General features: G+C 31.5%; 3 protein-coding genes across 3 annotated transcripts; 2 read left to right on the forward strand and 1 right to left on the reverse strand.

Moving 5' to 3' along the window:
* Positions 1-2,511: 2,511 nt before the first annotated feature.
* LOC133326930 (5'-nucleotidase domain-containing protein 1) lies at positions 2,512-4,014 on the forward strand. Its single transcript, XM_061535544.1, has one exon. It carries the CDS (start codon positions 2,512-2,514, stop codon positions 4,012-4,014), a length of 1,503 nt encoding a protein of 500 aa, XP_061391528.1.
* Positions 4,015-5,891: 1,877 nt separating this feature from the next.
* LOC133326918 (acetyl-CoA acetyltransferase, cytosolic) lies at positions 5,892-7,493 on the reverse strand. The gene is made up of 6 exons (XM_061535531.1): positions 7,435-7,493; positions 7,153-7,274; positions 6,979-7,091; positions 6,487-6,916; positions 6,236-6,421; positions 5,892-6,181 (listed from the first exon to the last, which is right to left on the reverse strand). The coding sequence occupies exons 1-6, from the start codon at positions 7,478-7,480 to the stop codon at positions 5,900-5,902; spliced, it is 1,179 nt and encodes a 392-aa protein (XP_061391515.1). The 5' UTR covers positions 7,481-7,493; the 3' UTR covers positions 5,892-5,899.
* Positions 7,494-8,997: 1,504 nt separating this feature from the next.
* On the forward strand, positions 8,998-9,932 carry LOC133326920 (ras-related protein Rac1). The gene has a single exon (XM_061535533.1). It carries the CDS (start codon positions 9,020-9,022, stop codon positions 9,596-9,598), a length of 579 nt encoding a protein of 192 aa, XP_061391517.1. The 5' UTR covers positions 8,998-9,019; the 3' UTR covers positions 9,599-9,932.
* Positions 9,933-12,731: the final 2,799 nt, after the last annotated feature.

Genomic DNA, 12,731 nt, shown 5'->3' on the forward strand with positions numbered 1-12,731 from the left:
TATGTATTTTACATATGACATAACCTATAAACAAAAAAACACTTTTATTTTTTCTTAAATCAACATCATTTTGTTTATTAAACACCTACAAACGAAATAATAATTTGTAATTGTTGCCTTTTCATCCTTTTTTTTTGAATTGCAATTGAAATATTTTCTTCCAACAATGTGTTTCATTCAAACAGCTGATTTCCTTATGTTTCACATACGAAAATAGAGCGCGTCCTATTCGGAAAAAAATACTTATGTAATTGCATATCGTTTTGACACATTGAAATTTCCGTATGTTTCACATGACGAGTTCGATTTCCATATGTAAAAAAGTGACAGCACATATGTAAAATACATATCGTGTAGAAACACCATTAAATGGTCTGTTTTTTCGATATCATATTATAAAGGAAAAATTGTGCCACATGTCTCACAACTTGGGTAATAATTTTGAACATAGTATTTTTGACAGAAAGCGGACACAGCAGTAGTTTAGTCATCTGTTGTGTTATTTTTTTAAGATTTTATTTATTTAAAAAATGTAGTATTTTCGAATACCCATAATAAAATTAAAATACATGAACATGGTATAATAATAAAAGAAGGTAACAGTAAGTGTTGTACAACAAACGATACAAGTCGAGCATAATAAAATTAAAATACATGAACATGGTATAATAATAAAATAAGGTAACAGTAAGTGTTGTACAACAAACGATACAAGTCGAGCTTGATGATCTAAGAGTTTTGCAATGACTGGCTTTCCTTTTCATTGCAAAACTTAGATCATCAAGCTCGACTCGAAAGAGTATAAATAATCACTTAAAAATCACTTTCAAATGATCACTGCCCTTACAAGGCAAAATTCAAATAACAAAAATTAATTTCAGCCGAGCACGGCTAGGGCTCGAACCTAGGTCCTCGGAGCAACACAATTGCGAGTTATTTCACGAAGAAAGATTTGTTTCCTCAAACTTTCCCAGCAGGCAGATTGAGTACATTGAATACGGGTGGACATTTAATAAAGAAAAATTTCGAATTGTATGCGTTTCCAATATTCCTGTTGGTTGATGTTTAAAAACATAATTTGTCATATTCATATTGACACTAGCATTACGTTGGAATCAAATCAGCTGGGTTTTGCTGTTACCTTCTATAATTGTATCATGAATTATTCTATGAAAAAAGTTACACTGCTTCAAACATTCCCTAAATTGAATATAGGATGACATTTAGGGTATGTTCCCGTACTGAAAGAATTTATTGCTTTTTACACCGATAACGAATTTTCCTTTATGATATCGAAGAAAATTGTAAAATCTAGTACATTCTTTCAGTACGGGAGCAGACTATTAATAACGAACAATTTAGAATTTTATTCGTACCATGGTACAATTATACAAGGTAACTGCAATACTCAGCTGATATGATTGTATCGTAATACTCGTGTCAAGTTCGATATGACATGTTTGATTTGTGTAGAACGACCCATCAGGAAAATTGTGTACACTTCAAAATCTACAAGATTTTACTATTTTCTTCGATATCATAAAGGAAAAATTCGTTATCGTTGCAAAAAGTAGTAAATTCTTGCAGTACGGGAACAGACCAATTATATTTGAGATGAAAAATAGGCTAATAGGATTTCATCATTATAGTATACGCATTTAATTTTTTTTGTTCTGGCACGAGAATTCCATTTATATTAATTTGAAAGAATACAAACTGCGAGTTAACAATTTACATTCTCAAATCAACGAAATCGCAAGAGATGTTCTATGGCATAATTACACAAGGTAGTCTCATGCAGATATGATATGATTCCATTTTTTTTCATAATTTTACTTTTGACAACATTAAGCTTTCAAAATTTAAAGGGAAATATCCTCCTTCGCAGCCTCTATGTAACATCTATAGTTATATCTTTTTTTCCTCTTTAATACTGGAGGCAGATCCCCCTCCAGCTAGTCCATATTCTATTAAAATAGAAGGTATAGGACCATACACCATATGTAACGAAGTCTTCTTATATTTTAGTTTAGTTCGATAGTATAGAAATAGAATATATTTTTTATTCTTTTCAAAACATCACATGCACATTCACACACTTTGCATACGACTTTGGCATAACAAGCTACAATATGAAAAAAATGTATTTTATAGTTTTCTATGGCCTACCTTGGATGGGATAAGCATATAAAAATTAAAAAATCTGGTCAAAACTTGACGTTATGCATATTTTATATGGTTTACACATCTTCAAATTGACTTTAGACTGAGAAGTATCGATATTTAAATTGGGTTGCCACTATCATGGTATTCTAATTAGAATGTTGCCAATTTTGTTTGGCTTTAGTGACGTGCAAATAGTATTCGATTATTTAAACATGACGTCACAGATTTGTTTACAATTTTTTGTTAAATGAAAAAAGTGAATTCTAGAATTTTATTCTAATCGTAAATTAGAATTTGTATTTGTAGTTTAGTGTAATAGTACAATTTATTTGATATTTAATAAACATGATTAGTTCAAGTCTTCGTTGTGTGCAATACGGTAGCAATGTAGATAAGTTTTTGTTTACAGTTGTGAAGTTACGTAATAATGTTAGTTTGGCAACAGCTGGTCTGGTCCGCCGTAGTAGTAGTATTGTAAACAGTGACCTCCAACGACATCACCATAGGCCTAATCAACATTTAGTATCGCGGTTCAGTAGCACAATGTCAAGTTCGCAAGAGTTCCGTATAGCAGACTATGATATCATAGGCTTCGATCTGGACGGTACCCTTCTCAGGTACAACCTGAATACCATGGTGCCCCTGGTATACGAGTTGCTGGTTAAGTATTTAGTTGAGGAAAGAGGCTACCCACGTGTCATGCTTGAAAAGCCATTTAACAGTGATTACATGCAAAAAGGTTTGATTGTGGACGCTGAACGTGGAAATATACTGAAATTGAGTGCCGATGGTGTGATTTTAAAAGCTGCCCATGGTACGCGTTTTCTACAAGACTCGGAAATAGAAGCCATCTATGGAAAGGCGAGAACATGGAGTACAGCCATTGAATACATCGATGATCCTTTGTCGGCATGGAATGGCCCCGTATCAGAAAAATTAAGAAGTTTATTGGACTATTTTGATCTTGCAGCATCTTTGGTTTTTGGTCATGCCGTTGACGCTATTGACGAGGTATCACAGGCCAATGAAAATATTCTAGAAAAGAATAATTATAAAATTTGGCCAGACCTGTTATCGGGTTTAATAAAAATCTATACAAGGGAACATTTCGCCAATGGAGAAAGCCCGTACTTTAAAGCTTTAAAAGCCCAGCCAGAAAAATATATTATGAAAACTGACCGTAGCGTACTTAATTTGTTGCGTGACCTTAAATCTTCAGGCAAGGCTTTGTATTTATTGACTGGTTCTAATATAGATTTTGCAAATTTAACTGCCACCTACGCCTTGGGGCCCGACTGGAAAAGTCTTTTTAATGTGGTTGTTTCGTTTGGCAAAAAACCAGGATTCTTCTTTATGCAGCGACAATTTTTGCAGGTAAAGAATTTAATGGAAGTAGAGGGCAGTGAAATATCTCTGCAGGATACACTTACAACAGACGGTTCGTGCTTTAGTCAGGGAAATTGGCAACAATTGAAAGCTAGTCTAAGCAAAAACGTTATTGGAAAAGACGATCAGCAGACTCGTTGTCTCTATGTGGGTGATAATTTAATACAAGACGTGTATGCACCATTTACCAAAGCATCTATGGATACAATAGCACTGAGTGAAGAACTTCTAGAAAATGACGATAACTATGAATATAAAAATATTGTACATTCCACCATGTGGGGTTCATATTTTAGCGTAAATGGTACGGCAACTTTGTGGTCAAAGAATATAGAGAAATATTCTAGATTGTGCGTTTCGACTATGGATGTCGTTGCTGGCGTACCTGTTACCGATAAGATAATATCCGAAAATAAGCAAGGATTTTATCCGACAGCTCCTGAAAGTCTACTCGAGAGATAGAAGTATATTGATTTCAGACAAGACAAAAATATAACTATAACTGTATTAAATTTGAATACACAAAATTAATATATTGATATTTTTCGTACAAAGAAATAAATTAAATGTTTTTATCATATATGTAAATCGATAGTTCCCTTTATTATTAACACTGATTGAGATCTTTTATTTTATATATATAAAACAGGTATTCATAGATAATATTTTCAATGAAACAAACTAGTACAAATTATATTGATGTATTTGACACCTTTTTTAGTTAAAGTAAATATATCATCGTATATTGTTCCTTCAATTAAGTAGTAATAATTGTAAGTTAATTTGATATTACATGTTATAATAAAAACAATACATGTTTAAGTAAAGCCAACTTTAATTTTAACTAATATTCAAGCTATTATCGAAAAAATAAATAAATTGTTATGTTTCTGTACTCAATAGTTTATATTATAAACTTTATAAAAATTTTTAATGGCTTGTGTAAAAAAGATAATTAACATCACCAATAGAGATTCTTGGCTTTTAATGGAAAATACAGTTATTTTATAGTCGATGTAATCAACAGTTTTACTAACTGTCTTATTAAATATTTAATAAAATAAGTTTTCGTTTAATTTTTTGTCTTTTATATAGATGTTTTTGGATGAATCAGTTTTAATTGTTAAAATGTGAATGTAATCGATTTCTGTTCATTTTACACTTTTTAATGGATATATAAATATATAATGGGTAATAAATGTTAATCATGTGTAACATGTAATTTAATTCATATTCTCTGTTTTTGTGTTTTAATACATAACATTCATAACGACTCAAAACATATATTTATTAAAGGGTGTCAATTACAATTACCGCATATAAAAACAACTCTTTTTAATTTAATTATATTTGATTATATGATATATTTGATTGGTGTAAAATCTCAAAATAATATAAAAACACATATTATACGTCAATCAATAAATTATGTAAACGTGTTCATTAAATATCTATATGTACTCTAGTGAAATATTTCCTTTGTTACAGATAACAATAGTAATGTAAGCAATAGAATCTGTAAAATAAACTAAATGAATAACAACAATTAAGATTCCATAATGGTATTTGTTGTTTCCGTTGTGCCTCACATTGATAATATTGCAATAGATGTGATAAACAGATCTCAAGTTAAGTGTATTGTATTGAATAGACGTCAGTACACGATTTGCATACAGATAATAGGTTATTAAAAAATACATTGTTTTCATAGTCGAATGGTTTTTCGGTTAAAACTAAAAATGTTCACGACTAAAGAGGAAATTAAAAAAAAAATCTTTGCTAGGATTTTTCTATCACCATTGGATTTTTAAAATGACAACATGGACTATTAGATAGCTGAAATTCTTGATTGATAACTCAGTTACCGGGTGTGACTACAGATGATACTCCTGGAGAAAAAGGCTTTTATTTATTAAGAAAATTAGGTATATTTTTAATACATCATCACCACTTTGAGTTACCCAATACAGTATCCAGAAACTCGCCAAGGAGAAACGTTTTTCGTCAAACTGTATTGTTCCCTTAAGGACCAGATATTTATGAACAGACGATATTCCCCTTTTTTCAATTATTTACAGTACAAAGGCTTGATTCATCCATAATATTATAATTCATTAAGAATAATTCCACCAGCTATTCAAATTATACACACATGTTGTTTTCATATGCATTATAAATTAGTGTTTGGTTAAGTGTTTCTATTTATTGTTATGACACATTTTTATATTATTTAAATACATTTCCACTATTAGCAAATAAATATTGATCATTGGGCATATGGGCAAATTTGTAAAAAATAATTTTTTTAACATATTGATAAATTACTTATAACGTATTTGAATTAATCTCAAAGCCTTTCTACAGCCATTGCAATTCCCATGCCCCCTCCAATACATAAACTGGCCACACCTTTGCGACCACCTGTTCTTTCTAGAGCATACAATAATGTAACCAATACACGAGCTCCAGATGCTCCAATGGGATGACCCAAAGCAATGGCACCGCCATTTATATTAACTTTATCTTCTTTCAAGTCAAGACCCTTCAGAACTGCCAGTGATTGGGCAGCAAATGCTTCATTGAGTTCATATAAATCCACATCATCCTTAGACCAATTAGCTTTGGCAAGCTAGAAGATACATTTCATTAATATAAATATTCTATTAGAATTTATTATACATACCACAGCATTAACGGCAGTGACGGGTCCAATACCCATTACTTTTGGTTCTACACCTGTTTGAGCCCATGCCACAATTTTTGCCAAAGGAACTACATTACGTTTTTTAACTTCTTCCTCTGACATCAACAATACAGCAGCGGCAGAATCATTAATACCCGAGGCATTGCCCGGAGTAACGGTACCATCCTATACAATTTAAAAATAGCAGAACATTATATTTGTTATCTCCAAAAATATTTGCAGATATGTACCTTAATAAAACATGGTTTTAATTTTTGTAATCCTTCTACGCTTGCTCCATACTTAATATATTCGTCTTTGTCAAATATGACAGTACCTTTGCGATCAACAATTTCAACTGGTGTAATTTCCTTATCGAAAAATCCACTTTTTTGTGCATTTTCAGCTAAATTTTGTGAACGTACAGCATATTTGTCTTGTTCTTCTCGGCTAATATTGTAATCCATTGCCAAATTTTCTGCGGTAATACCCATATGGATATTTTCCATGGCATCGGTAAGACCGTCGTGTATCATAGAATCTTGCATTGTGGCAGGACCCATTTTTACACCTTGGCGTAGATGCATTGTATGTGGGGCTAAACTCATATTTTCCTGACCACCACAAACGACAATAGATGAGTCACCACAGCGTATCGCTTGGTAGCCCAAAGCAATTGTTCTATGAGAAAAACAATTTGATTACTACCAATACTATTCTTTTAACAAATTTTGTACTCATACTTCAAACCTGAGCCACATAACAAATTAATGTTGTATGCGGGAACTTCTATGGGCAAACCAGCACTCAAAGATGCTTGCCTAGCGGGATTTTGTCCTTGGCCAGCAGTCAGAGCCTTTTAATTTGAATTTTTATTAGAATTAAAAAATTCGATGTTATTTACTAAATGTACTTACTTGGCCCATTATGACTTCGTTCACCTCATTGGGTGCAACATTGGCTCTTTTCAATAAATCCTTTATCACAATTCCGCCCAAATCGGATGCTTTCAATTTCGACAACGTGCCATTGAAATTCCCTACATCATCACAATGAAAGTTAATAAGTGCATGTGAAAAGAGAAAGTTATCTAACTACTAGAAGTACTTTGACCAACTGCGTGGTGGACACGTAAGATATAGTTTTCAAATAAGTTATGATATTGGTATCATTATCGGCCGTTTGTTGGGATAACATACCGATGGGTGTTCTGGCTGCAGCCACAATATACACATTCTCACTCATGATGATAGTTCTACGTAGATGTAACTTAAAAATATATGTAAAAATAAATTAACCCGCGCACGGAAACGTCGTTTATGACGATCGAACTCACTATGAATTGAATGAGCCAATATAAACAAATATTTATTTACCTTTTGCGTGGCTGTCAATAGTGTGTGTATGGTTAGCGTTGCCAGTGTTGTGGATTTTTTCTCCAAACTGGTTAGATTTTTTTCGATCTAATTAGAAAAATTGTGTTCGCTTTCTAATTGGGAATATTGGTCAAGATCCCCACCATATGTTTACTGACAGCAAACCCACAACAACTATACTCTCTGTGGCTATAGGAAATAAGTGCACCTAGTATTCATTTTATTTAAAATTAAAAAAATCTCAATTTTTGATCAGCTGCTACATTTTTGTTAGGCGACTACTTTGAATTTTAATTTATTTTCAAGCATACTTTTAGGAGAAGTGATTATTTGTTGGTGCAAAACTGAGTTGAACTCAAAATTATCCCGAATTAGCATATAATTTCGAGAAAATCAAGATATTGAGTGGATTCAATATCGAGGTAAATTCAGTACCAATTTTGTCATACATATGACATTTGTAAACAGCTTTAAATATTGAACAATAACCGGACAGAATTCTTTTTAAACAATATTTAGACACACTGTATATTTAACAGTAATAATTTGCTACGATAACACTGACCTGCACCGGCCTGTTGCCTAACGCCGTCAAGTGTGCACCGACTTCGTATTTATTATAACTAAAGATATAGTCGAGAGTAATAGTCGACTTTTCGATTTTTGCCTCTGAACATAAAGTCGACATTTCGGTTTTTGAATCCGACTAAAAAGTCGACTTTTCGATCTTTCGATTTTATCTATTACCGACTAATGCAATTTATATTGTACAACTACATTCCAATCCAAAAATCGGGATTGTTGCGTCTTTTACCATACAAAAATAAATGACGATTCCAGCCAAAAAACCATACTATGCTATACAATCCTGTTTTTGTGCCATAAAGTACTAAAAGTTGCAACTGTTCTCATTGAATATTAAATTAAAGTCGCTGGATGTATATAGGTTAATTAATTTATTTATTAATTTAATTCATATATATATATATATATATATATATATATTCACAATAATGAATTTTGACAGCAAACTCGAGTGGCGGAGATATCCAGCTGCTCTCCCTGGATGACCTTATTTATAGGCCATGGCTGCACGTATTTATAAGAAAAATCGAAAGTCGACTTTGCGATTTCCTCAAAAATCAAAAGTCGATTTCGATATTTTGACTTTTCAATACAAAAAGTCGATTACTCGAAAGTCGATTTACTTATCCCTACTAAAGAAAAGTGAAAAATTTCTATTGTGCAAAAAAAGAATTATTTTTTCTATTAAGTATATCAAAATAAAGTACTGTTTATTGCAAAAACTATTTATTGATAATATTATATATCTAGGATACGCACACAGTTTTTTTATAAATAACCTCGAGCACAGCCCAGCAAAAGAAAAGAAACAGTAAAAAGAAAAATGCAGGCAATCAAGTGCGTTGTCGTAGGGGACGGTGCGGTTGGTAAGACATGTCTACTCATCAGCTACACAACGAATGCATTTCCAGGAGAATACATACCAACTGTATTCGACAATTATTCGGCCAATGTTATGGTCGACGCTAAGCCCATTAATTTGGGTCTTTGGGATACAGCCGGTCAAGAAGATTATGATCGTTTACGTCCATTGTCTTATCCACAAACAGATGTATTTTTGATTTGTTTCTCACTTGTAAATCCGGCTTCATTTGAGAACGTACGAGCTAAGTGGTATCCAGAGGTACGCCACCACTGCCCAAATACTCCAATAATATTGGTGGGCACAAAGTTGGATTTGCGAGATGATAAGATTACCATTGAGAAGCTGCGCGACAAAAAGCTTACGCCCATCACCTACCCGCAAGGTCTTGCTATGGCTAAGGAAATCGGTGCAGTCAAATATTTGGAGTGTTCTGCTTTGACACAGAAGGGCTTGAAGACTGTATTTGACGAAGCCATTCGTTCAGTGTTGTGCCCCGTCTTGCAGCCCAAGTCGAAACGTAAATGTACGTTGCTATAATTTCACCATAAACCCGGAAAGTCTGGAAAATCTTAAGCACATGGAGAGGAGAAAACCAGCAGAATACCAAATTGAAGCGTTCTTAAACACAAAAACAAATACAGCCAATTCTATAATTTTTGTATACTGTAGCAATAGTAAAAAAACAAAAACAAAATATACACACATGTAAAATGATACAGAGTGGTCTTCCAGACCTTGAGATTAATAATGTGTTATTGTCACCAGGTCAACGTGTTTTAACGTTTAATTCCATCACTAATGACATTTTTTAAAACACCACCCGAAGGATATCATGTTGCAGAACTAGTCAATAGACGATACGATTCGCAATGTAAAATTTCCGTTTTGAGTTACACAGTATTCCATGTCTGTACTCTATTTTCTAATGGTCCAGTTAATTTATATTATTTATGTCATCGCCATTGCTTTTTGTTGCTTGGATAATTTTTTATTTGCAATTAACTCGAGCATTAATTTCGTAAACTTTTTATAAAATATGTGTATTAAAAATATGATTTTATCAAACTAAATGTGCATTAATAAAAACTAAAAGTTGTTTTTCTTTTTTATATGCTTTTATGAAAACGATATTGTGAAATGTACCATTTTTTTGGCTTTAAGTACTACACCCCATAATCATTTGTATTTCGGAATGTTAAAAATGATATTGAGATGAATATAAAAGTATTGCTAAGAAAGAAGTTAAATTTTTTCTGTAAAACAGTTTTGGATAGATTTTTTTAACATCCCAATTGGATAATTCTTTAAATGGAAATAAAGTAGAAATATATCTTAAATGATTCAGAAAATTTAATATAAATGAGTTGAGCTATTTCATTTTTAATATTCTATACGAATTGTATAGTCTAGTTATTTAACATTCCATTTCATTGCGTTGGTACAATTTTCATTGCACGAATCAATCCTAATTTTCCAATTAGTTTTTCTTTTAATTTCCTGTATTATTTTATTTTTTGTATTGCGAATGGGGTGTATGCTTGGCTTCAATTCCATTTCTTTTGAATTATTTTATTTTACTACCAAAAAAAAAAATAATTTCTGATAATGGAAACGTTTGAATGTTCGAATATCCTTGCTAATAAACCAGTACATACTCATGATATAGATATAAACGAAATAAGCTAAACAAGTAATAAATGATGAGGAAAAACGTTAATAGTTTATGTAGTTTTGCTGTTGTTCGTACAATATTTACATTCTCCTTCTTGCTAAGCTATAAAAAAGAAACAAAGAATCAAATACACACATACACACACATTTGAAATATCAATCAATCAACAACAACAAAACATCTTTCTCTTACCAATAAATACTTTTCATGAACAAGAAAACAAACAAACATACAAATGAGTCAGAGATCGCCATAATATGAAATCGACACATGAACTAACACTTGAAATCAATTACAATATGGAAAACAAGGCATTTAAGTGACGAGCCTGTAAAATTTAGTATATTTGTGCTAATCAAATTTTTGGAAAAATGAAAATCTTACTACTACTACTATTTAATAATTATATATGTATATGTATTAAAACAAGCATAATTAAACTAAATATTGTAATACATACAAATGAGAAAAAAATAAATTTTTGTGTGGCACTTAATGTCAATATGATGATGGTTTTATTTACTTCATTGGTTTTTTATTTACTGTTTAGGTAAATTAAGGGGTATAAGGCACTTGTAAATATAAAAAATATATATTTTTATGTACATATAGAATGACTTGCAAGAAATTTCGATCGTACAAAAATTGGCTGAGATATGAGTATCCAAAGTAAGAAACCGTTATGTTGCTTTCCTCGAAATGCCATATTTGAAAACGGTTTTTTACGATTTTTTCGTTATAATAGACTTGACTTTCACAATTAAAAAAATAATATATTTTTCTTAATGATCTCGCCGAAAACATTTTATCCATTTTCGCAGATTTTTTAATAAAAACAGTGTTTGGAAAAAAAACTGAAAATATGAATTTTGAGATGACAATTTATTTTTATTTTAAACTCTGGTATATTTCTTGTAAAAATTTACGTTTTTGGTGGTCCTTTTTCAGCACTCTAAAGAATTATAATAATATCATTTCACTAAAAATTTATAAACTAAATAGGGCAAGTGCACCAATAGTCGACACTTTAAGGATTTTCGCATTTTAAATGTTTCACCATTTTGAGAGCATTTCTTCACTATATTGTATATAGGTTCATATGTTTCCAAATTTTGTTTTGTCCCCGATGCAATAAAAATTTGTTTAATTAATTTGTATTAAAGTAGATTAAATTGATAATTATGTAAAATAGTGCCTTTGTGCCAATAGTCGGTACTTTTTTCTAATTGTCGGCATGTCGTATTTTAGTTAAAGAAAAATTATTTATTTAATTATTTTTCTGCTATTTTCACTAAAAACGATTCCATCAGTGTTGTATTAAAACATTTATAAAATAATGTTATTGATTAAAATATTACAATTATAATACGTGGTGCCGACTTCGGAAACCTTTTTTTTATCCAATTTTCGGCATGGCTAAATAAAGCATTTCAGAGGTTAAAAGAATTTATGATTAAAACCATGTCTTACATTATGTAAAATCACTCAGAATATTTTTTTCCAATTTTGAGCCAAAATGATCGACAAGGCGCTTATTATTCACCCCGATCACCCATATGCCGACTATAGGAAAACCTTAACAATTTTTGTCCCTAAGGGTGTCATCGATAAAAACATCATAATTACAAATATTTTTTTTAGATTCTGATGTTCTTTATAATTAAGATGGTCCTTGTGAAAATGTATAATTTTAATATAGTTACAGGTCTTTTGAAATCGACATGCCCACTATTTTTAGGAATGAATGAACTTTAGCCTATTAATATCTAATCTAATTATTTAAATTATCCTATTTAATTATTTAAAAAGGTCCCGCAAAATCCCAAATTAGAATTGTAGGCTCAGACGGACTATTGAATAGATTGTGTGTGTCGTAAGGGCTTGGATGGCATGAGCGACACCTGTTTAGGACAATGCGCACTCGATACGAATTGAGAACATTGCTGTACCCGGATCTTAGTTGTGCCAGAATCGAATGGATTTGCCTAGGAAGAAGCA

The sequence above is a fragment of the Musca vetustissima genome, unplaced genomic scaffold (assembly GCF_032173495.1).
Source record: "Musca vetustissima isolate MV318-11 ecotype Yass unplaced genomic scaffold, APGP_CSIRO_Mvet_v1 utg27727, whole genome shotgun sequence".
Classification (NCBI taxonomy): Eukaryota; Metazoa; Arthropoda; class Insecta; order Diptera; family Muscidae; genus Musca; species Musca vetustissima.

Excerpts from the sequence above, each read along its gene's own strand:
- LOC133326930 (XM_061535544.1), top strand. The coding sequence starts at position 2,512 with ATGATTAGTTCAAGTCTTCGTTGTGTGCAATACGGTAGCAATGTAGAT.
- LOC133326918 (XM_061535531.1), bottom strand. The coding sequence starts at position 7,480 with ATGAGTGAGAATGTGTATATTGTGGCTGCAGCCAGAACACCCATCG. Across the intron at positions 6,422-6,486 it reads TAAAACCATGTTTTATTAAG|GATGGTACCGTTACTCCGGG; the intron begins GTACATATCTGC and ends TAAATTGTATAG. Across the intron at positions 6,182-6,235 it reads TCACTGCCGTTAATGCTGTG|CTTGCCAAAGCTAATTGGTC; the intron begins GTATGTATAATA and ends TGTATCTTCTAG.
- LOC133326920 (XM_061535533.1), top strand. The coding sequence starts at position 9,020 with ATGCAGGCAATCAAGTGCGTTGTCGTAGGGGACGGTGCGGTTGGTAAG.